We start from the raw sequence: 26,199 nt of genomic DNA on the forward strand, positions 1-26,199 counted from the left end.
AGTGATATGCATTTGGCATGAGTCAGTTTTAGTTCTTAGTGCTTTTCATTGGAAATGGCATAAAAAGTAAGATATCTCTGAATTTTTTATGCTGTGGGCTTACAAGAGACAGAAAATGTTTTTATCTTATAGACGCATGGCAGTGCATAGCAGCAGAAGTAACAAAATGGTCACAAACCTCCACAGTATTTCCCAAGTCACATCATTCGTTCTTAATTTTTAAAGAATCTGGAAACAAACTAAGCAGTCGATAACAGGCTGTCTCCAGGCAGCAGTGTTTGGTGTGGTACTGCCCTTCTCCCCATGCTTCTGTCTTCACAGTGATTTAGAGATGGGTCTGTATGCCCCTAGTGTTACATGCTTTAAATATGTGACCCTGCTGCTCACTGTGCTGTCTTTCTTCCTTTTTCTTTCTTTCTTTTCTTTTGTTTTTTTTTTTTTTTTTTTTTTTAGTATTTAGCATTGATTTTGGTCTTAATTTTTTATTTATTCATTTATTTCTAGGTATAGGTCTTAGGCTGACCTATATAGTTATGGAAGATCCTGATTATTTACATCTCCTAACTCATAAGCTCAAGAAAGTGAATGCATTATAGATGTTTTAATATCAGTTCTTTCTTTCGCTGTGTGTTTCTGAAACACTTCCATTGGTCGTTGACTTCAGTATAAGTTCAGTTGGAAATGCCACTGGAAGCTCCAGTGAGAGGAGGTGGAGGAGAGGCATTGGCAGGAACCACTGACAGGGTATATCTGCAGTAATATACTTTCCATTAAATTATGTGGAGTATTGCTTAAAGAAAAAAGAGCTTCCTTTGAATGTAAAAATTGGGATTGTAGTTTGATGCTTTAGAAATTTAGTCTGCTCTTTTAGTGACCTAGGGAAACATGGGTTAAAAAATAGCATGTTGAATGAACTGTGGTATACTCATGGAAGAAGTAAAAAAAAAAAATGGATTAAGATGAATTTGAAAATAATTAGAGCTTAAATCCTAAGCCAGATTCATCATTAAAATAAAATGATAGGTCCTTGACCCTTGGGTGTGCTTGGAATAAACATGGAACTCAGTATTGTTTTTAAAACTATTTTGCTTTTGTAAGCTAAGACAGATGTACAAGAAAGATGCAGTTTTTATTTTGTATTGGCAGCTTCCAAATATTTAGTATCTATTTCCAAGAGTTGCAATTAGTAAAGCAACCATGGTACTGAAGTCTGCACATCCCACAGCTAATTATATTTGCAAGGTCAGAGTGAATACATATTTTCAGAAAAATAAAGGGTTATATAAATATGTGTCTTCTACTTGGCTGTTATATCACAGTTTGTTGATCTGGAGTATAATGTGTACAATTCACAAATTTGTCTGATAACAGAAAGTGGTGTGTGATTGTGTTTATTTTACTAACCAGTATATTCACAGCAATCACTTCCAAATATCTCTCCAGTAAAGATGTGTTAATTACAAAACAGACAAGGTCTTCTATTATATTAAAGCTACTAACAAGAAGACAGCAGGAATCACACATGTAAATAGCATCATCAACCCCTATTTTAGTCCTCTGTTTTGATCTGTGAGTTGCGCATAGACCAAAGGTGCTATTAAAGACTGAGTGTATGAAATAGGCAGCATTATATGAACAAAATTTATTCAACAAGAAAACAGACCTTTAACATGAATTTAACAAGCCTGAGAAATTATAAACTATCATATGCTGCAGATTCATGCAGTGATAATAAACAAAAAAAGGAAAGTAAGAGGTTTCCCTAAGCTAGCCAAACTGCTAATGGTTTTGTTATAAGCTGTCTACTGTTGCGCTGACCTCTGAAAAGTCTCAAGGCACTTGTACCAGAAAAAATTAACTGGTCAGGCTGGGAAATAGAGATTCAGTGGGTTTGCAGGGCTTCAACATGGACAGGAATTTTTTATTTTTCATTCTTCAGTGTGGAGGTTATTGTTACTATGAGGAGGTGATTTTGATGCAGTCTTTGTTTCTTTTTTAAAATTTTGAGGTGCACATGACAAACTGGTTTCATGTGTACATATTCCAAGTGAGCCATGAAAACAGCAGAATGCTTTAAGAATGGATTACTCTTTCTTCCCCGCCTCCCTTCTGTGCCTTCATTTTTGGAGGTTCTTTGTTTAGTATGTTGCATGTTGGATTTATTTTCCTAACTGTGGAGTGACCACTTTGCTGTCATTCTGTTGCATCATTCTGTAAATACACAAACATAGGGAAACGCCCTGAGCTTAAACACACCTCCAAGTTCTCACTAGGGCTTTTTTTTGAATCTTACTGTGGCATAATTAACACCTTCTTCACCCATTGCTCATTAGTGTACTGGACATTAATGAGTCTATTTTGATAGGTTGTTCTAAAGGCAAAATCCACTTATTCTCACAGCAGAAAAGGCAATTATAAAATTGTACAGAAATTAAAATGTGGAATATATTGCCATATTTATTTTTTTATTGCATGCTAAATCTAATTTTGGTCTGCAGGTTTTTGAACATGTTAGTTTCCTCAAGACAGTTGCTATAGCGATGGCAGAAAATTCCTTTAATCTTAGTGTAATCATTTCTATTGTTGCTCAGGAACTGCCAATCTGAACATGTCATTTCATATGGGTCATAATTGACTAGTTGAACAACATTAAATTTTTAAAGCATTGTTGTAATCTTACTTTAAAAAAAAATTCAGGGTTAAAAATAGATCATGGTACCTACCTAATTATGACCTAACTGGCATTTTCATTTTCTTTTATGATATTTCACACCTGCTTTTATAATATTCCATAGAAATGACACATTTTTGCATGAAAATTGCTGTCTAATGTTTTAGTTTGAAAGCACTTGGTATAAAAATGTATGTAAGCCTTTCATTGGGGTATAATATGAAATTTCCATAGTTTGTGAAATTTTTTCCTAGAAATGATTTTTACTGAACTCTAAGAATGGAATCATAAAGCAGTTGAAACAAAACTGATGATTTGCTGTCTTATGTTTACCATTAATAGTTAAAAACAGTTGTGTATGGTTATGATTAAATACTTGGCTTTGAAACAAAAGGAACAAATTTTGGGAACAATTTAGACCACAAGAATTGAAAGCAACATTAAAACTTATTATTATCATTGTTAGGACAGCTGAAGTATACAGAGACCTTAGACTGTCTTGTTTAATGTGTTGGTGTCATGTTATGTTTGCTGTGACTGTAACCTTTAGACTTGTCACAGTGGGTAGAAACACTTCTTTGTGTGAGGCAGGGTCTCACCATGTCACTCCGGCTTGCTTCAACCTCATAGAGATCTGCCTGCCTCTGCCTCCTCCACAATGCTGGGATTAAAGGTGTGTACTACGAACAGGCGGTGGTGGCGCATGCCTTTAATCCCAGCACTTGAGAGGCAGAGGCAAGTGAATTTCTGTGAGTTCAAGGCCAGCCTGATCTACAGAGTGAGTTCCAGAACAGGCTCCAAAGCTAAACAGAGAAACCCTGTCTCAAAAAACAAACAAACAAAAAAAAGGGTGTGTGTGGGCGTGCACTACCAGGCTTGGTTAAGAAGCCTTTAAGATAGCTTTTTATACCTCATTATATTGCAGTTGGTTTAACTTGAAAATAATAGTTTTTAATAATTCAGTGTACTGAAACGAGTTGTATAACTGAAAACAAATCCAGATAATAGTGACTTTTATAAAACAATGATAGTCTTGGTTGTTAATACTTTTTTTTTTTGTTTGTTTGTTTTTGTTTTTTCAAGACAGGGTTTCTCTGTGTAGCTTTGCGCCTTTCCTGGTACTCGCTTTGGAGACCATGCTGGCCTTGAACTCACAGAGATCCGCCTGGCTCTGCCTCCCGAGTGCTGGGATTAAAGGCGTGCGCCACCACCGCCCAGCGGTTGTTAATACTTTTAAAAGTAAATCAAGAAATACTATATTTCCAAGTCTTGTTTCAAGATTGTCTTGGAAAGAGGCAGTCTGCCTTAGTATCACATGGTTTTACCTAAAACTTCACATTCTTTTAAGTTCTTTCAAATTTAATGATTACTGTAAGCATGTCAGCAATATGGTAGTAAGAAATAGTGATTCTTGCTTAATCTCTTGATGTAATAGCTAATTAACATGATACTGGGTTATGAAAGAATATGTCTTTATAATTTCTTTTCTGTGAACTTACAACCATATTATATTGTTTCTGTCTGAAAGCATGGGTGACCTTGGTTTTCTTATATTGTGCCTCCTAGGCTTGGCAGTGGATTGGATGTTTAAAGCCATCAGACAAGATATAAAGTATTTCAGAGTCAGAAGAAGTAAAGGGTATCTGACTAGTAGAGAACACATGGGCAAGTGACGTGCTGGCTGCAATTTTGTTGTCATTTCAAGTACTGTGATGGCGTAATTGATGTGACAGGGCTGGGTCTTAGATGTAGTCCCTTAGCTTGTGCTCACTTTCAGTTTTCCTTTCCCTGTCATTCATTTTGACTAGGAAAATTTTAGGAAACAAGTAAGCACAACAAGGAAGGTTATTTGATGTATGCTTAGTAATGACGTGTTTTTAATAATAAAGACACTAAGTTAATATTTTGCTGCTTCATGGAAATCACAATAATTGGTGTCACCTTACGTTACAAGATAGAGGGTGGTATACTGATGGCACTATCAGCAGGAGGTTCTTTTTATTAATATTATAATTAAATGATTTTCTGGAAATAGGCCAGAAATAGATGCAAGTTGATCTTGCCTTGTCCACTGTTGCTTGGCACCATGACTTGTTTTTAAAAAGAATTGACTTGACACCTTGTTTTACAGGTTGTTATTGATGCCTTCAGACTGATCAATGCTAATATGATGGTCTTAGGACATGAACCAAGACAAACAACTTCAAATCTGGGTCACTTAAACAAGCCATCTATCCAGGTAACAACTGTATTGGTAATGGGTTAAAACTATGTTATGTTTAAATATGCTGTCATCATTGGAAGATCTAATTCTTAATCATTTAATTTTCTTATAAGCAGTCTTTTATTGCTACTGTTTTAAAAGAGAATCCCAGCTTCTTTTGAGGCTACAAGTGTGAATTTAGCCTGTGCAACAGGACAAAACTCATATGTATATATATAATTTTTTTCTTGATATAGCAAGAAAAGATGAGCCAGGTGGTGGTGGTACACACCTTCAATCCCAGCACTCAGGAGGCAGAGGCAGGTCTGTGAGTTTGAGGCCAGCCTGTTCTACACTTGTATCTAGTTAGTATGGAAGAGTGTGTGTGTTGGGGGCAGTAGAAGTCTCAGGTGGGAACAGTTAGCTAACCTATATTGGTTTCTAAACAGTCTTCAGAGCAAAAAAAAAAAAAAGAGAGAGAAAACAGGCAATGTATTTTAAGAGGTCACAAGAAACAGTTCTTAGGTAGTGCTTAAGTCTTTCTACCTTTTTTTGCTTTATCCTCATCTTTGGTTAAAATTCTATAAAACACATACAATCATTACTTTTGGTAAGTTTATATTTTATTTGTGTAGTGCTGTCAACCACTGTTAGAGTAGTTGTTTGGTGTTCAAACACTTAATATCCATTTGAGTGATTCTTGTTTTCTTTGTTCCGTTCACATGCTTCATTGTTTAAATACAAGCCTTTATTGTCTGTAAGAAATTATGTTAAATGTGTTTTTAAATGCACAGTCTGTGTCTGTGTAGGTAATTATTTCTCTAAAGATTAATTAATAGGACAAAAATACCATGTTTGATTGCATAGGAAACTCAGGACAAAGACATTATAGTAGCTACTGCTATTCCCCCTCCGAAACCTTGTTTTGCCTCAAGGTTGTCTTTGGGGAGTTGTGGCGTTAACAGTTCACCATGGTCTAGCCTTGGTTATCATTGGTAACTTTGTGTTTCTGAACACTTTTGCTGTTGTCATTCACTTGAATTCTTCATCATAGTGAAACGTTTTGTCTCAAAGAACTGAGGTATGTTGCTTTTGAAAAAAAAATTTTTTTAACGAGTTGGGGGAACTACAGAGAATAATGAGTATGAAATAAGCTACCAGTGATTTTGATTGGGCACAGACAAGCCCATACTTGCATGTTCCAAGAGAATATATTATTGGGTCTGTTTAGCCCATGATAATGACCTTTCTCATACACCCCCATAGCATCATCCTGCTTCATTATTTTCTACAAAAGGTTAAATCGAATCTCACAATCTAGAATCATTGTGATTACTACATGGTATATTTCTGCCAGAAGTTTTTACTAATTGCAAGTCGCCAGCTACCTGTTGCATATTTCCTTTTTTAAATTAAAACGCTGCCTTTTAACTTAAAAGACAGAATTGATACTGAAATCTATTTCTTCCGTACTGATCCACTTGGTAGTGTTTAATCCTGCCTTCTATCTGGAATTAAAAATGGACCTTTTGAAAAAGTTCCCAAGCCTTAGTTAAAAAGTGGCATTTTCCTATCGTTTTAAATTTGTCTTGTGTCCCAATTAGAATCTGTAAATATATTTATTTTACAGTTTATGTAGTGCCCATCAGAATGGCATCTATGTGGGTGCTTTACAGTTTTAAGACAATTTCAACACTAAGACTCTCAAATGGGATTAAGCCAAAAAGGGACTCACACCTTAAAATAATTCAATTTTGTAAGACAAGCTAGGTAGAAAGTCCATAATAGAATTTGAATGTCTGTATGTCACATATTTTAAGTTGGTAATAGAAACCTTTCAGAAATCCCATGCCTTTATCTTGAAGGGAAAGTTAGCTGTGTTAAGAGGGAACTTGTTCCCAAGACAACTTAGAAGTAAGTGGTGGGAGCCTGACAGCAGTCACTAGTGTACACTCCGGAAGTCATTGATAGTTCCCTAGTGCTGGTGTGCCTATTGTACGTAAAGACGCAGGAGAACATTGTGATCACATTGTCAACGATGTAACAGGTACAGGATATACAAGTTCTCCGTTTAGTAAGTCCATGGTTTAGAACTTGTACCTATGTGTTTATGCCAAGATGTTGGATTTGATTATATCTACGTAGTAAAATAATGGAATTTTCCCTTGTTTTCCTTATCTATATTTTTTAAAACTTTCTACAGTAAAACAATATTTTATGTGTGTTTTATGTATTTTATGTGTGAGTGTTTTGCCTGCATGTATGTTTGTGTACCACATGTATGCTTGGTGCCCATGAAGGTTGGAAGAGGGCATCAGATCCCTTGGAACTGTAATTTTGTATGGTTGTGAACCACCATATGAATGCTGGGAACTGAGCCTAGTCCTCTGCAAAAACAACAGGTACTCTTAACCTCTGAGCCATCTCTTCAGCCCCAAGAAAATAGTTTTTAAGTGCTCATGGCAATACTGAAGTAGTTAATGGTCAACTTTATTTTCACTGTCAGAAAAGCCATTGCTCTAAGGGAGTGCAAAGTGTGATACTTAAAACCGTGCTATTGGCTTCTATACTAATACAAGAAACTACATTCGTTTTCATCTGGAACACTTGACTATTATTGTCAGTTTAGAAATGGCAGTATTTATTTTAGCAATTAATTTTTTTAAGTATCCCATTAAAAACTTGTTGGCTTTTTGATGCTTTAGATCCGTAAGTGTCACACTAGATTTTGGAGTTGTCGTCCTTTTGAACAGTTAGTAAACATTGGCGCCCCATCCATGCACTGGGCTTTCAGTCTCTGAAGTGTAGCCCTCAGCGTGCTTACGTTTTGCAATAAAGTATTTGAAAACATTATTTTCATTAATTATAAAACACAGTTGTGAAACAACAGCAGTGAAACTATTATAACGGCCCTGGAATATTTTCTAGATGAGGCAGCTGAAGCCCAGAAAACTGAGCTGCTTAAGTTAATTTATGCAAGAATTGCTAGGTTTTCTCATTCTTTTATATTATAGTTGGGAATCTAATTAAATAATTTTTGGCACAATTCATATGTTGCCTGTGTGATGTTTTGTTTTGTTTTGAGACGGTCTCATTCTGTATCCAGGCTGACCTGGCTCCAGGTAGCCCAGGGTAGCCTCAAATCCAGAATTCTGCTTTAACCTCTTGAGTGCTAGGATTACAAGCATGTGCTGTAATGCCCAGCAAACTGATTGATAAAACACCTGCTATGTCTACAGCAGATGATGTATGGAGGTTAACCATAAATACACTGGATCTATACCTGTGGTTCTCATCCTGTAGGTTACCACTCCTTTGTGGGGTCAAACGACCCTTTCATGGGGGTCACCTAAGAGCATCCAAAAACACAGATATTTACATTACAATTCATAACAGTAGCAAAATTACAGTTATCAAGTAGCAAAGTATTTTTATGATTGGGGGGGTCACCACAACGTGAGGAACAGGATTAAAGGTCCAGCATTAGGAAGGTTGAAATCCACTGCTATGTACAGTCTTTCTTCTGTTTGAGTTTGCGATCTGGGATGAATACCCTGGGGGTGTGAAGTAGATGAGTTAGTAAAGTTGGAAGATTGTTAGCTGTATTTGTTTTATCATGCACTTGCTCATCTTTCATGGTGCTTGTGGTAAGTTTTACTATGTTTATCTAATAAAATCGAAAACCAAATCGTGCCACCAAACTCCATGTTGTTTATTTCATTGGCACTGGTGATTAATCTTTAAAATGTAGGCCTGTCTGTGAATTCAGTGATTGGCCTCTGGGTTTATTGGTCAGAACCATTGGTAGTTTTGGCACCATGTAGATTAGTTAGTGCAGTTAGTGTGTTGCACAAAGATCCTTGGATGATGAACAGTGAAACGCAAGTTCCACTCCCCAGTCAGACTGTGTTTGCTTAGAGAACTTTCCATACTTACTTGAATCTCCACCCAGAAGGTAGACCTCCTGATGCGTGCAAGGGTAAGTTCAGGTTTAGGCAATCCCTGATTAGTTCCACTTTCTGATCTGTACAGTACAGCATTTTTATTCAGTGAAAGGTGATCTACTACTTCTGGTAATTATTGAAAGTGGATAAGGATTTAATAGGTTCTCTTAGTGGCTAAATTTCATATACCAACTATTTGAAATTTACTACTGCTTCCTATTGTCTTTATAGGTTACTTTTATAGAAGATTAGTAATGTGAGACTGATTATCCCAGGAAATATCAAGTGTTTTAATACTTAATTTTAAATTTAATACTTTAATTTTTATGGAGTGATTTTTTTTTTTTTTTTTGGCCAGTAAATCTTTAAAATAAGACTATTCTTAAAATATGTAGCCTTAATCTTACCAGAGCTTGTGTTGTAGCACAGTACATCAGAATGGACATGGGGTATGGTGATCTGGCCTCAAATCCTCAGTGCTATCTTTTATTAGCTATTAATTAGGATAGATTAAGAGTTCATGTCTTTGTTTTTACTCATCTGTCATGTACACATAGATTGTTGCATTAGAATGTGTGGGATGCAGAGCACATGTAAGGCAATCATCAGATACTCACTTTCCTACCCTGCCCCTCTGTCTCAGCACTTTTAAGACTTAGACCGTAAAAACCCTAATTAGAAAGTGCTGGTTATTTGGTTATCTCTGTCTTTATTTCCCTACAGTTAACCCCAAATCCTTTTGATTTTTTTTTTTACAGTTGTTTAAAAATTATAAATTATAATTCTATGCCTTTGTGTCTGAGGAGGCCAGTGGTGGTTTTTTTTGTAGGTTTCTTGAATATTGTTGTGAACCACAGTTGAACTTATGTTGCTAGAGAGTTAGATACTTATGCAGTATATAACATAGTTATTTTCACTTTTTTAATTGAAAATAATTATTTTTTCCTACAGTATATTCTAATCACTGTTTCCCCTCTTCCATCTGCTTCCAGATCCTCCCTACCCACCCAGCTCCAAGCCCTCTTTAGAAAACTGGCAAAAAAATAAAGAAAAGAAAAAAAAGAGAGAAAAGAAAAAGCTAAGAAACACACATTCACACAAACAAAGCACATAATTGGGAACCATAATATACAAGCAAAAGACCTGTAAGATTAAAAAAGAAAAATTCCCAAACAAAGCAATCTGAGACAAATAACAGTCTACAAAATTGGTTATGTACTGCTGAGCATGGGGCCTGCCCTGATTTATGTGTGATTTGTATGCCCAGTGAGCTTTCACTGGAGAAAACTAATTGTTCCTTTGCAAGTGGTTGTCAGGTGGAGATAGCTTCTTGGTTAGGATGGGAGCCTGTGCACACTTTCCCCTCTCAGCACTGGGACCCTGCCTCTCTTGGGTCTGTGCATCCCTTGTACGTACTGCCTCAGTCTTGAGTTAATACGTGTGTCAGTCCTGCGGTGTCTGGAAGACACTGCTTCCTTGGTGTCTTCCATCCCCTCTGGCTCTTACAATCCTTCTGCCTCCTCGTACACGTTGTTCCCTGAGCCCTGATGAGTGGAGTTTGATGAAGATAGCTCGTTTAGGACTGAGTGTTCCAAGGTCTCTCACTGCACATTGTCCATTTGTCCAGGTGTTGGTATTAGTTCCCATCCTCTGCAAGACAGAGCTTCTCTGATGACAGCTGAGAGAGACACTGACCTTGGGTATAACAGAAAGTTGTTGGGAATCATTTGGTTGTCCATTCCTTTAGCAGAGCAATACTATTTGGTTTCCCCCTATAAATAGCTTAAGTTTTTGTTGTGATTGCCCTATTTATCTTCGAGATTAAGTACAGTGAAAATAAATTCTGATAAGCGAGATTTTGATTTCTTGTCACTGAATTGAGAATGTGAGTAAGGTGGATAAGGAGTAAAGAAAAGCTTCTGGGTCTTAACAGGTGGCTCAGTTGGTGAGTGTGTGCTGTGGACACTTGAAAGAAATGAGGTAAAGTAAAAAGCCAGGCAGTGTGCATCTGTAACCCCAGCACTGAGCTAGGGCAGGCAGATCCCAGAAGAGTGCGTTCGACAGCCAACAGAGCACAATCTATAAGCTCCAAGTTTAGTAACTGAAGCTTGTCTTAATAATTACGGTGGACAGCAGTCAAGGAAGACTCCTGAAGTTGGCCTTAGGTCTCTACATGCAAGGCACACAAATACATGAGCATGCATGTGAATTAGTATACACATAGATACCTACCTATTTTCCTCATTGCTAATTTGGAGACTTGCCTGGACACAAGTCTTTGAATTAGTGAAAATTGAGTTAACAAAAAAGGAAACCCAAGATTAATGTGGATGGTAACATGTACCATTACAAAGTTTTAGACTTCTGAAATAGCAAACTCCCTCCTAAACACCACAAGATGAAGACAATAAATTATGGGTAATTGGTTTGTAACAGGTTATGTTGAGTTCAAACTTTTTTTTTTTTTTTTTTTTTTGGTTTTTCGAGACAGGGTTTCTCTGTGTAGCTTTGCGCCTTTCTTGGAACTCACTTGGTAGTCCAAGCTGGCCTCGAACTCACAGAGATCCGCCTGGCTCTGCCTCCCGAGTGCTGGGATTAAAGGCGTGTGCCACCACCGCCCGGCGAGTTCAAACTTTTTTTGCTCTGGCCTCTGTGCAAGGCAGTGGAAAGTTTTGATTTGTGAATTACCTATAATGCTTTGAAGAATTTGTCACTAGTCCTTTAAACTTTTATCTTAAACTTGTAGCAGAGAAAATATTTTAATTTACTCTGTATTTATAATAAGATCCCTTTTAACTTTATTTAAAAATGGATTACATTTTACTTATTTTGTGTTGTGGGGTGGGGACTTCATGTGTCAGTTTTCTCCTTGTTCCATGTGGTCCTAGAGACTGAACTCAGGTTGTCAGGCTTGGTAGCAAGGACCTTTACCAACTAAGCTGGGCATGGTGGCCATTCTGACCCTGATCCCAGGTCTCCAAGGCAGAGGCAGGCAGCTCTCTGTGAGTTCAAGATCAGCCCAGTGTACATAGTGAGTTTCAGGCCAGACAGAGCTACATAGTGAGACTTTGTCTTTAAATAAATAAAGATGGTGTGGAAGATATGTCAACAGTTTCAAACATTTGTATTTGATTAGGTGAAAGATTAACTTGTCATTTAAAAATTGTTCCTATAGGCATTAATTCATGGATTAAACAGACATTATTACTCCATCACTATTAATTATCGAAAAAATGAACTGGAACAGAAGGTAAGTCAATGAAAAATCCTTTTCTTTTTAAAGAAAATTAGTTTTTATAATTATGTCTATGAGTGTTTGCCTGAATGTATATTTATGTGCCAGTTGCATGCCTGGTGCCTTCAGAGGTCAGAAGAGGCTGTTGGATCTTTTGCAACTGGAGTCATCTGTGGTTGTAAGCCTCCAGATGTGTGTGCTGGGAACTGAACTTGAGTCCTCAGCAACAGGAGCATGTGCTCTTCACTGCAGAACCATCTCTCCAGCCCCTTCTATTTATATAATTGTTTAGTTTCATCTGTTCTCAGAACAAAAGCTCCACCATTGCCCTTTTCCAGCTAACCTGGATGTTGGAACATCAAGCCTTTTCTGAGGGTTCCAGTGGAATCCCTGTCCAGGCATGATAGGGATAGCCTGGCACTTGTAGTGACTTTGTTGGTAAAATCCCATTCTCATCATTCCATTATGGGCCGGTGTAGAGCACGGGTGATTACAACCTTTGGTGCGATCAGCTGGGACGTAGGGAAGATGGAAAGTAGGCGAAGAAATTGGAATTACCTGGCATAATATTCTGAGGTTGGTTTTGTTTGTGTGTTTTGTTCTGTTTTCTGTTTAACATATTCTGTGCTTGCCCCTGAGACTGAAGGAAGGGGATGAGGGAACTTTTATCTTAAGAAGCCTCATAGTGATTTTGACACATGACTTACTTTCTAGCAGAAAATAGACTCTGCATGTCTATCCGAAGTAGCTGCAAATCTGTAAGCAGTCTAATTGAAAAACAAAAGAGCAAACCAAATAATTCCAGAAGTTAGATACTGAGATTTTTGTGATTGAGCAATTTAAAGTACACTGTGGGGTCTTTTGTTTATGTGTTGGGGGTGTCTGCCTGTCTGTTGTCCGGATTAAAGGCAGGGCCTTGTGCGTGCTAGACAAGTCCTCTACTACTGGAATATAATCCTGACCCTTAACATGGACTACTGTAGTTATTATAGTGAGTGGCACAAGAGCATCAAGCGGTCTGTTGCTGTGATGTTTTCCTCACATTTCATAATGTATTCAATTATCAAAAAAAAAAGTAACTTTAATTCAGTGGTGGTACTTAATTGAAGGCAAATTCTTGAGTATAACTTTGAAGAAAATTATCTTAAAATTGTAAAACTGTGCCTAGAGAGATGGCCCAATGGTGTTGCCCTTAGAGAGGACCAGAGTTTGGTTCCCAGCAGCCACATCAGGCTGCTACAACTGCTTGTAACTCTAGCTCCCTCTCCAGGCACATGCACATAATTACATATAAAGAGATTTTTAAAAACGTAGTAAGTCTTATGAAAAATTATAGGAGGCTAGTCAGGGAAACACACACATACACACACACACACACACACACACACACACACACACACACACACACACACGCTCGAAAATGAACTTAGGCAGGTGAGATGGCCCAGCAGGCATAGGTGCTTCTGTGGCGTGTGTGCTCACCCAAAAAATAAATAGACATAGGAAAAGAAAATTGTAAATCTGTAAGGCAGCTGAGGGGTCCTCACCTTTGGGGTGACTGAATCAAATCAGGAAGCTTGTGAGTTTGAAGCCAGCCTGGACTACATAGTGTGAGTATTCCCCCCCTTCCCCCCCAAATATGCATGTGCACACAAATACATTCTTTACATGTTTGAACTTGAGCCCAATTTGGGAACTAAGTTGTTTAGATTCTTAGCTGGTAGCCAAGTCCCAGTTTACGGGTGTGTTTGAAAATTGAGCATGTCTGTGATGTTTTTCCTAGTTTTGTTTTTCAATCCTGTCAACAAGTCAATATTAAGTTTTTATAGCGAACCTGTGTGTAATACAAGAAAGAGTTCAATGAATCCTTTGATTCATTCTTTTCTTCTCTTTTTTTCCTGCTGTGGTTAGATATTTTAGAATCTAGCTAGACCCAGGGGATCATAAATATAACCGGATAAAGTAAAGAAAAAAATGTTCATAGACACAATAAAAGCAACATAGCGGGACAAGGGAAGGGAGATCTTGTTAAAACTGTGAGATGGTTTTTTCAGTCAGTGTAGTTAGGAAGGGTTCCTGTCTCTAGTAGAGAGGACGAGTGAGTGTAAGTCACACAAAGATGAAAATAGCCGAGGTCAATACCAGGGGCAAAGGGCATGGATTTGGAGTACCTGGGTATTAATATATTAATATAAATTTAGGATATCTCCAATTGGTGCTTATTTGAATGAATAAAATTAAATTTAAATTCATTAATTTTTGTGAAGTTTTTTTCTCAAGACAGGGAAAGGAAATATTTTTAGGGCAACAAAATAATTTCCTTTTCCTTATGTTTTTAGATGCTGTTAAATTTGCATAAAAAGAGTTGGATGGAAGGATTGACACTTGAAGACTACAGTGAACATTGTAAACACAATGAATCAGTGGTAAAAGAGATGTTGGAATTAGCCAAGAATTATAATAAGGTAAAAATCATTTGTTTCCTTCATAACTTTAAAATGCATATAATTAGGTACCAAGTAGTTATATAAAATAAATAATTAAAAATAGACCTGTTTTGTAGGTTAGAAAATAAATACTTGATGTATAGGCCGTCTAGTCTCTTTCTAAAGCCTACCACCATTATGCAAATGCAGCCATAGAAAATATGTAAACAAGGCAACTGGATTCTTTTCACATAGGCTGCTGAGGAGCTAGCAAGATGTTTTAGTAGTTTAGAGACCTTGCTGTTCTTAGAACCTGAGTGCTTCCCAGCACCCATGTTACTCCAGCTCCAGAGGATTTGGCACGTGGCATACACATGTAAATACACATACATATAAATAAAATATAAGTCAGGCATGGTGGTATACACCTTTAATCCCAGCACTGAGGAGGCAGAGGCAGGCAGATCTTTGAGTTTGAGGCCAGCCTGGTCTACAAAGAGAGTTCCAGGACAGCCAAGGCTAAACAGAGAAACCCTGTCTCCAAAAATTTAAAAAAAAAAAAAAATTTTTTTCTTTGCTACATGTAATTCATTTAATGAACTTTCACATTTTTCATTTAATCAGTACTTACTGAAAACCTACTATGTGCAAGGCACTGGGACATGCTAAAAAGTTAGACATTAAAAGTCCCTCCTGCACAGAGAGCTTACTTTCTGTAAGAGAGCATAAACAAAGACAGCATAGTCCTTATAGTTAGAGCTATGGAAAAAGAGCAGTGACCAGGGGAGGCTGACTTTATATGGGGCCATTAAAAAGTTGTGTTGTAAAAAATTCATTATGCACAATCCCCTCAAAATATTTATATGGTACAGTGTATGTGGTTATTGGTTTGGGGATATGGCTCAGTCTATAAAGGCCTGAGTTGCACCCTACCCCATGAAAGGAAACTTTGTGTGATGCTGCATAGGTAGAGACAGGCTTGCTGACCAATATTCGTAATTGCCAAGACACAGAGTCACCTAGTGTCCAGCAACAAATGAATATATGGTCTGTGTGTATGTGTCTGTGTGTGTGTTCACAACACAGTACTGTTCAGTCTTTAAAAAGAAAGAAATCTGTCGTTGCAACACAGTGAGCCTGGAAGACATGGTTCAATGGATAAACTAATAAAGATAATTCCTCACAAGTATGTGAAGTCTAAAAAGCCCAAACTCTGGAGTAGAAAGTATGAAATCATGGCTTTCAGAGTCTTGAAGCTGGTGGTAGGAGAGGCTGGGAAAAAGAAAAGGCATAGGATATATTTAGGAAACGGTATATGTGGCTAGAGTGTGTATGAGGAATAAGAGGAAGTTACAGAGTTAGTTTTGATCAGAGGCATGGCATACCTAGAGCCTGACTTTAGGAACAGTAAGAGGAGATTTGATTGGGAGTCACACTACATAACTGTTGTGTAGTGCAGTGGGAATGGAGGGAGGCATTACTGGTTGGATTCTGTGAAAAGAGGAGAATTGATGAATTTAACATTTCCTGCCTACATGATTAAGAAGTATGTTGGTAGCAGTAACCTTTTCAGTGTAGATAGAAAAAGGAATGAAGAAAGTGTATTTTGTAAAAGCTGGACATTGAAAATGACAGGTCTCCTTGTGGTATTTTATCCATAGTTGGTTTTGGTGGACTCTCCCCATCCTGTACCCGAGCCTCCTGTGCCCTGCCGCTGCAGTGTTCCCTCTTTCCGCTGGATGTCACGTGTTCTCGTGCCCCTCCCTGTCCACTGCCTGCTGTGTTCCCTCTCACAGCTCCCTGTTAGTGGCCTATACCCAATCTCTGCTCTCGCAAAGATACACATATGTAAAAATCCAAAGCTACAGTTTTTAAACAGTTTGAAATGTGGAATTAAAAATTAATAATGCTGAGCGGTAGTGGTGCCTGCCTTTAATCCCAGCACTGGGGAGGCAGAGGCATATGGATCTCTGAGTTTGAGGCTAGCCTGGTCTACAGAGCAAGTTCCAGGACAGCCAGGGCTACACAGGGAAACCCTATCTTGAAAAACAAACAAACAAAAAGAAAAGAAAATTAATGGTAAAGTCTGGAATTCAAGATTGAGGAGTCATAGTTAAGACTGATTATTGTAAGCCGGTCAGTGGTGGTGCACACCTTTAATCCCCAGCACTCGGGAGGCTGAAGCAGGTGGATCTCCCTGAGTTCCAGGACAGTCAAGGCTACACATAGAAACCCTGTCTCAAAAAACTAAAACAAAACAAAAGACTGATGATTGTTATACCAGGAAGTAATATTTCTGTTTTTAAGTACTATAGCATATAAAAAAAAATATAAGAGATAGTGTGTAAGCTTCACCAAAGTCAACAGCAGCAAGTCATTTGAAGGAACTAAGCTTTGAAATAAAGGTAATGGGGTCTTCAAAACTTAATTCTAGCACTTAGGTTAGGTTTTGGCAAGCATACTCTAGAGTATGACATGTCAGCCGGAACCCCCGGTAAAGGAGTTGTTTTGTTTTTTCCTAGTGTTGCTTCCATGCTGTGGGGATGATACAGAGAGAGAGTAGTAGTTTATCATTTAGGATAGTTAACCTTTTGTTGTTTTTAAAAAAAAGTTAGAACAAGTTGTTATTCAGCAGACTGTAGGAATGGTTTTTTCTCTGTAACATTACATTTAAGTAAATTCATATTTCCTTCTGCCAGGAAATAACCTATTTATGGTTACTGCTGCCCATCCATAGAAGTTTTTTTTTTCCTATATTACAGTTTAAAAAATCTCTGTAGCACTAAAAATCTTGTAAGGTTTAGTTAAAAAATGAAAACAGTGTGTAAGCTGTGATATGATGAGTCCAATTTGGGAATGTAATTCCCTCTATGATTGAAAGAAAACGGTGAGGTTTTTATAGTAACACTTAAAATACACAAGGAAAGGCCCGTGCTACCACAGTTCTTCATGGCATTCTTTTTAATTGGTTGGTTTTTTAAACTAAGGTAATTATTGTTAGATGCCAGTCAGGTCCTAAAGTAAAAAGAGTTTGAAGATAATTAAATTCTTACGGTCTGAATTCCACATGGGAGTTCTGCTTGATTATTACTCATTTGTTTTTTCTAATTACTGAGCTGTAGCACCCGCAGCATTGTGTTCCAAACCCCTCATCTATGGAGACTAAAATGCTGCTGCTAGATTTTAAAACTGCTAATGTTTCATTACATATTTGTAAATGAACCTATAGGTGAAAAAATGTATTGTAAAAAATCATTTTAAGAATAACAGAAGCCAGGCGTGGTGGTGCACACTTTTAATCCCAGCACTCAAGAAGAAGAGGCAGGCAGATCTCGGTGAGTTCGAGGACAGCCTGGTCTACAGAACGAATTCCAGTATAGCCAGGGCTGTTACACAGAGAAACCTTGTCTGGAGAGAAACAAAACAAAACCAAACCCTGAAACAAAAACTTGCCTTTTAAAGCATGTAGCCCTATAAATTCTAAGACCTGACAGTTTACTCTTTAGATGGGTTATTTTTATATTAATTCATATAAACTAAATATATTTGGTTTGCTACAGTATATTAAGTAGAAAATTTTTGTGCTCATATAATTAGATAAGAAAAACAAGAAAACGTCAGTCAGTATTGAGGAAAATGAGTCAAATCATCATTATTTGAATGTAATATGATAAATTATTTGCAATCAAACAGAAACCTAGGAGAAAAAAGAGATAACTTTAAGAACGGTTATGTCAAGAATGTTATAGGTGGTTACAATGCTTTTTAAAGCAAATAGTCAAAAGAATTAGGAAAAATTGGTATTTAGCATGAAAAAGTTTCCACCTTATTAAAGAACAAAACCTAACATTAGACATAATTTTCAGTATTAAAAGTTTATGAAACATACTACCAGTGGGAGTAGTCTATAATATTTTACAGGTTGTATTTTATGTGTATGAGTTATGTGTGTATATGCATAATGTGCATTACATGTATGCGTGTTTACCATGTGCATGCCCAAGAAGGCCAGAAGAGGGCATTAGATCCAGTGGATCTGGAGGTACAGAAGGTTGTGAACTGTGTGTGTGCTGGGAACTGAAAGTCCTCTGGAAGACTAGAAGGGCTTTTAACAGCTGAGTCATCTCTCCAGTACCTTGGAAGTGATGTTCATTTTAAATATATGTCATATGTCAACATTGTTTTAGTAACATTGTCATCTTTAAGATAGGAGATAGGAAATTCTACACTTAATATAACTCCTGATTTTTTTTTAACTTCTAATGTCATGTTAACTCAAAATTGCAATTGCTTAAATGAAGTTCTGTCTCTTACACTTTAAGGCCAGTTTGAAACTTGAGAGTCAGATTGTGATTCCTTCTGTCTTTCTGCTCTACTTTCATTTTATTGGCATCCATCTCTTAAGTCATCTTAAGGTACAGTGCAGCTGCTAAACCTAAGTTTGATCCAGCTGGAGAAAAGGAACCCCAAAGGGACGAATCCTAACAGGAGCCTTTGTGTAGTCTAGCCAGCAAGTCTGAGCGTCTTGCCGGCAGAACGTGGCCCAGTGGGCACACCTGGCAGCAAGACAGCTATGTAATGTAGTCTTGTAGCTGAGATCATTGATGCTTGTAGGAAAATCAATAAGCAGATACTACCAGAAACTTTTCCTTCCTTCCTTCCTTCCTTCCTTCCTTCCTTCCTTCCTTCCTTCCTTCCTTCCTTCCTTCCTTCCTCCCTTCCTCCCTTCTTTCCTCCCTCCCTCCCTCATTCCCTCCCTCTCTCCCTCTGTCCCTTCCTTTGTTCCTTCGTTCTTCTCTCCCTCCCTCCCTCCCTCCCTCCCTCCCTCCCTCCCTCCCTCCCTCCCTCTGTCCCTTTGTTCCTTCGTTCTTCCCTCCCTCCCTCCCTCCCTCCCTTCCTTCTTTCCTTCCTTCCTTCCTTTTCTTTTTTTGGGGCAAAGTCTCTCTCCCCTGCCTGGGACTTACTATCTAGAGGAAGCTGGCCTTGAACTCTCAGAGATCTTCCTGCCTCTGCCTTCTAAATGCTAGGATCAAAGGTGTGCGTCCACCATCCTAGGCTTACCAGAACCCCTCATATCTTTCAAAAAGCTGAATTGCGAGTTGCTGTTACACATGCCAATGTTTACATACTCATGTGATCTTTATTTTATATCCCTTATTTGATCTTATTATGCTTTAAAATTGGATTCCCTGTTAAGATTTTTTTTTTTTTTTGCAAAGGATCTATCTCTGTTTGTGGTTGTCTGGTAAATCATGTATTTACCTTTATTACTATTGGTGATATACCATCTAAAGAAATGAGTTTCCCTAGTTACAAATGTTGCTATGAGGTTGGGCAGTGCTGGCGCAAGCCATTAATCCCATCATTTGGGAGGCAGAGGGAGGTGGATCTCTGTGAATTTGAGGCCAGCTTGGTTTATCTACATAGTGAGTTCCAGGACAGCCAGAGCTTCTTAGTGAGACACATACATACATACATACATACATACATACATACATACATACATACACTGCAATTTAGTGGTGGTAGTAGTCAAAAGTTTTATTGTCCTTTATATTCAAGTCTCTTCTATCTTAGGAAGTTTTACAAATTGCTTCATGTTTGTTCATTTTGCTTTCCAAAATATATTTTGTAAAAATCATTTATTTAGACTTCCTGCCTCTGTAATCCGTAGTGTTGTTTTAGTTGTATTCACTATGAAAAATAAATTTAAAAATCACAAAAGAAATAAACACTTAGCAGTTACACAGAGGTTGTTTACTGGTGAAAACATAGTGTATACCATTCTAGCAGCTTTTTTGTCTTTTGTTACATTAAAAATAAATTGCTCTATTGATGTTGTTTGAACGCATGTACTTAAATGAAATTTTAGCATGTTCTAGAATGAAGAAAGAATGTCAGTAAAGAAAAAAGGGTTATTCAGAGGTATATATGGAATAAGATATGTTAAAAACAGTGGTTAAGGGACGGTAGAGAAAACAGGTATTGGAGTAATTAATTGTACAGGTGTTCAGAAAACTGGAGTTGTTCTGTGGGTATCTGTCAAAGAATGCTAGTGACATGCCAAAGTCCAGGTCCAGTCTATATTAAAAGATAAGTAATGATGGAATTTGAGATATTGTTCATTTGAAAATGTTGATCATTAGTAGAAAAAAAGAGAACAATGTTAATGGGTTTAGTAAAAGTCTCTTTAAGATAGAGGGTACATTTGAGGGGATTACGATCACATAACAGACCAAATTCCAAGAAATTCTTAGAACTGTGCAGACCGTGCATGATGGGATAGCCATCTGGGGGTCTTTGTTGATAAACTGTTAAAAACGTTTCTAGTGTGAATAGCCACAAACATTTTCAGTGCTTTTTTGTTGGTTGAGTAAACCGAAGAGCACGAATGCAAAAGCAAATTTTGAAGCCAAATCACAGAAGTTGCCATAAACACAGAAGTTCCCTAGTGAGGACACTGCCTGTGCCTGAATTTCATTTGTTTCTGCTGCTACCATTTCTTAATTTTTCCTGGGGACTAGCCAGATTAGAACTGTGAGTGAAGACAGACTGGTCTTGCCCAGATGGTAGATGAGCTCTAGGTAACTTAGGTAGGGAGACAATCCTGAGGACTTGGATGGCATGACCTGGTCTGTCTTATACTGGAAGGGATGTGCTTACATCTCCTGTCGTGGGGGTTTGCAACCTTAGTGTATGCCTGAATCTGCAGCTGCTCCTCCTCTCCCAGATGGCACCCATGGCTGGGAGTACTTTTTACCATCTGCACTTCTCAAAGAGTTTGTGAACTCTCTTTAATTATTGGGGATGGAAAAACTAATTGGTAAAGTGGTTAAATGTTGTACAAGATTTTAAAATTTTTATCAGTGCTTTTTATATCCTATTTGTCCTTTCAAATAATATTTAAAAAGCTTTAAGTGCTTTTGACTTTCTTCTTTGTATATTTGCCATCTTTGATACTTGCATTAATCCAAGATATTCTCTAATGATTATTTATATGTGGATTGGTATTTTGAGCCAAATTCCAAAACTCTTGCCTCCTTCTAGTACTGTAGTAAGTACGGTTGTTGCCATGTGTGTAGAACAGTTAGCATTGAATGGGGATGGAGTATACACTTAGGAAAATTGTTCCATTCAGTTAACATGCTTTCAAGTCAGCAAGTACAGTGTCACAATTGTGAAAGTAATCTAGGAAGATAAACTATATTGCCTTTCAGTGCTATTTTTGTAAGACTTTGAAAAGTAGGAAAAGCAATTTCCTAGTTAGAAATACTTTCATAACTAGCGGAGACTAATAGAGTGACATCTGACTTCGAAAATGAACATATTCTCTGTCTGGGGAATTGTAGTTGGAGTGTTTGTGACTTTTATCTTTTCTTGCTTTCAGATTTGAATGTAATTCCTAATATGTTACAAACAAGCACCCTCCAGTATCCAGCAGACACGAGAGATAGTCACCGTCTTTTCTCTTTAGGCAGGTTCTACTGGCGAAAATTCTCTAGATAGTTTGTCCATTTATAAAATTAGACACTTGCCATCTTTGCTCATTTTCAAGTTCTCTGTTTACAAAACTATTAAGAAGGTGTGAAATACAGCCAAACTTCCCAGTTTATGGGAAATGTCTGATGATTGCATTTCCTACATGTTCATTGTTCACACATGAAGAAATTTGGCAGCTGTGAGATTATTAAGTTTAGAGTGTCCAAATCTAATCCTCGCTGGGATTTAGGTTTTCTGTTTTCTGACATTACTGTTTCACCCCTTTTGTGGCAAATGCTGTGGTAGCATTTTTGGAGGTTGATGATCATGAAGTTTCTTCATCTTCTGTTTATCAGATGCCATGAATAAATTATAGACCACAAGTTCACCAAGGGCAGGTTCTGTCTTTAGGCTCTAATATACCCTCACTCTCTAAACGCAGACTTCTTCAGGTTGGAATGCTCTGTGAAGAGGTTTGTGGGATGCTGTTATTGAGATGGCAAGGTTGCAGTTCTAGCCTGAATGTTCTAATTATTGTGAGGTTTTTTGTTTTTTGTTTTTTTACTAGAAAGCTTATGATAAGTCACAAAGAGTTTGTAGTTAACTCTAAAGAAAATGATTTTCATGTGCTATTCATTTGGTTTTTGATTTCTGTTATTAATTTTATGTTAAAAAACTTGAAATTATTTCTTTATGGTTACTTCATATGGAATTGTGAGGTTTTTTTTCCTAATGTATATTGTAGAGATTTAAAGATGTATAGAGATTAACTTATGATGGCATGTATTAGATCAAAACTTAACAGATCTTTTGATCCTTAATGATATTAAATAGGTACTAGACACACACAGGCTAGATTGGCAAAAGAAATAAAGGAGAAATGGGAACTTGAAGGGGGAAGCTATTGTGGGCTGGTGGGAGAGAAAAAGGGGAATTTAGTAGCAAAGAGGCTACCCCAGGCTCCTGTCTCCCCATCTCTTCAATGCCATTTAGTGATCCAGTGTGATATTGTCTGGTATTGTTTATTTCTTAAGTGTTTCTAAATGATGGTGGTAATAGTTTCGTAACCCTGAAGATTGTTCTGGATTAACAAAAGTGGATTTAAAAAAAAAATTGTTTGAATAAAAGTTTCCTCTGAATGAGAATTAGAATCACCTTTGCTTTGGTGGTTGTTCTTCCATGGGAAAAGCAGATAGAGAATTTGAAGTCTGTCCTTTGTGTTCATTCACAGGCTGTGGAAGAAGAAGATAAGATGACACCTGAACAGCTGGCAATAAAGAATGTTGGCAAGCAGGTGAGGAGACTGATAGGTTAGACAGTCACATGCTAACGTGCTCTTGGAGCACTCAGACTAGTGTAGGGGTGGGAATTTTTTCTTGTCTGTTTATACTACATCTTTTTTCTTTCATTTAAACATAGTAAAATTTAAAGGCCACTATATTTATTAGATATCAAATTCTCTTTGCTGTCTGTTGAGAATAAATTGTAAATCTCTACCTATTACCTACTCTCCTTAATGAAAATAGTATACTAAAAATAGAGGACACTTGAGTCCTGAGATAATTTTACTGTAGATGAGGTAAAATAAAAAGGATGGTAGGTTTATTTAACTAATAACCATTTTCTTAATGATACATTTATCAATAAGTAGGTAGTATTCCTGCATATTTACTTCATATGTAATCATTTTTAAAGATCCATTTTGTTACTGCATAGCTGATACCCTGAGAAAGTTTAGGATTCTATTGACTACACTGTGAGAGGGGTTTAAATAGTGATTCTTTTGCTTTTCTAAAATGAAATATATATTTAAACCTGGTTATCAGAGGATGAGGGAACACACCCAGCAATTAAAAGAATCTACAGATTAATTAGACTGTTTTTCTAAAGAATGTTGATTACATTTTTCCCCATTTCATGGAACATGGTTATCATATTGCTGATGTTGGCAGAATCTTGATATTTCAGATGCAAGACACTAAGCTGTCTTTGCTTTCAGCCATCCTACCATATGCTCTGATCCCATCACATCTCACAAGCTATGTAGGTTTGGGCCAGGACCATTCTTGGATGGGAAATCTCTAAGAATCACCCAGCTGCCACAAGGAATGTAGATAACTGATAAATGAGTTACCGATTCACTGTAAAACCAATTAATCCAGCAGAGTAGTAGGGGCAAAGGTCTGACTTTATCATAAATTATAAAGGAGGAACACAAATATGAGTACATTCTAATTATTACAGTTTAAAAATGAGTACCCTCAAACCAAACTAAAATAAAGTTCATCTTCATTTCCAGTTTGTATGATATCAGCCTTGTTTTCATTTTCTACTGCTTATTTTCACCTAATATGTTAGATTACCATTTGGGAGCATTACCCTTTCTAGAACTCACTAAATAAATTACTTTCTGAGGCTATCGTTTTTTATATATTTTCTTTAATGACCCACAGGAAACTGAAAGGACTAAATTAAAAATGGAACTGGAAAACATGTAATTGATGAGGTTTAGAAAACATCAGATCACCAGGTTGTGGTGGCGCATACCTTTTATCCCAGCATTTAGGAGGCCCAGGCAGCTGGATTTCTGTGAGTTTGAGGCCAGCCAGAAAAAAGAAAAAGATGAAGAAAAAAAAAAAGAAATCATCATCAGAATCATGGTTTTTGGTTTTTTTTGTTTGTTTGTTTTGTTTTTTGTTTTGTTTTGTTTGTTTTGTTTTAGACAGGGTCTCACTCTGTAGCACTGGTGCCCTAGAACTCACTATGTAGATCAGGTTGGCATCAAAGTTGCAGAGATTTCCTGCCTCTGCTTCCCCAGGTGCTGGGATTACAGGCCTGAGCAAGGTACCATGTTTTAAATGTAACTAGGTCTTAGGCTTTCTTTTCTTCTGCTGGTCTTTCCTAGTGCCTTTACCTGGAATGTGTTCAGGGTTCACCCCTAAATAATAGTACTATAGTCTAGTCATTTGGATTACTTAGAGGATTGTTCTCTCAGTTGTAAGAAATTGGTGTATGGAAATTATGGATAAGAAAAGCAGAGCTAAGAGTTACACAAGCCAGGGAAGAAGACTTGTGTAAAGTCATGGATCTTGGGTGTTTTAAAACACATGTAAGAAAACAATACTTTAAAATCATTTATTGCATGTAATATTTATCTTCTTTTAAACTTTCAAATTTAGCTGAAATAACTTATTTGTCCTTAAACATAAGTAAACATTCAATTTTTTTAATTATAGTGCAATTTTAAGTTTCATCTTTAACCTAATTTATTTTAAAATGGATCTGATTAGGTTTAATAGTCATGCCTGTTTAAGTTCCAGTGATACAGTTTCTCAGAATCACTGGATGAAGCATTCTTAACATTTTAGAATTAGTCCATATTAAATTTAAATTTTTCAGTTACAGTGCCTTTTGATCCAAGAATATTTCTGAATCATTTTCTGAAAATACTAAGATTTTACAGAATTCATGATGCTTTGTTTAAGCATCATCAGACATTAAAATACGTTAATGACAGAGTGCACATACTACTCGGGCACATACACATGCATAAATGGACCTTTTTAAAATCAGGTGATTGTGAGTTTTACAAACTGTTACCCTTTATGAAAATCTGGTACATATCTGTAACTAACATTGATTGTACAAATCAGTCTTTTGTTGGGTAATTTTTTAGTTTCTTTTTAACAAATTTAGAAACCTCAAGAACGTAACAATGTATTGGAAAAGCTGAATGATAAAATATGTGTAAATTTAGGCATCACTACTAATTTAATCTGCTCTTGAAAAAAGGTTTACTGGTAATACAGCTATCTTTTTCTTCTTTTACTTTTTTTTTTCTTTTAGGATCCCAAACGTCATTTGGAAGAACATGTGGATGTGCTTATGACTTCAAATATTGTCCAGTGTTTGGCAGCCATGTTGGATACTGTTGTGTTTAAATAAAGCAATGTGGAGAGCTGCCAGTGACACTCTCAATGTATTTTCCTTCATTGTTCTAGTGCTCACAGTCACGGGCGCTCTGCAGGGCATGTGGTGGCCTGCCAGTCACCTGAGCCACCTTCCATCTCAGTTCTGCAGCGGCTTCTGCTCATTTAGTCAGGGTTCTGCAGACTCCAAAGTTGTTCAGGAATACATCAAAGTGGACAAATTTTGTTAAGATCCCATTTACTATTTGAAAAAATCAGTAGCACAAATATATTTTGATTGTTGCTTACAAAATAAACTACATTTACAATCCA

General features: G+C 37.1%; 1 protein-coding gene across 1 annotated transcript in view; it reads left to right on the forward strand.

Moving 5' to 3' along the window:
* Positions 1–26,199, forward strand: part of Psmd14 (proteasome 26S subunit, non-ATPase 14) — an 88,205-nt gene extending 62,006 nt beyond the window's left edge. Inside the window, exons 8-12 of the mRNA XM_052722814.1 lie at positions 4,803–4,910; positions 11,994–12,068; positions 14,393–14,518; positions 23,190–23,252; positions 25,805–26,199. Coding sequence (XP_052578774.1) covers positions 4,803–4,910; positions 11,994–12,068; positions 14,393–14,518; positions 23,190–23,252; positions 25,805–25,903 — 471 coding nt within the window. The 3' untranslated portion in view covers positions 25,904–26,199. The remainder of the gene's footprint in view (positions 1–4,802; positions 4,911–11,993; positions 12,069–14,392; positions 14,519–23,189; positions 23,253–25,804) is intronic.

This window comes from Peromyscus californicus, unplaced genomic scaffold (assembly GCF_007827085.1).
Source record: "Peromyscus californicus insignis strain IS unplaced genomic scaffold, ASM782708v3 Scaffold_7__1_contigs__length_154581171, whole genome shotgun sequence".
In the NCBI taxonomy this organism is placed as follows: domain Eukaryota; kingdom Metazoa; phylum Chordata; class Mammalia; order Rodentia; family Cricetidae; genus Peromyscus; species Peromyscus californicus.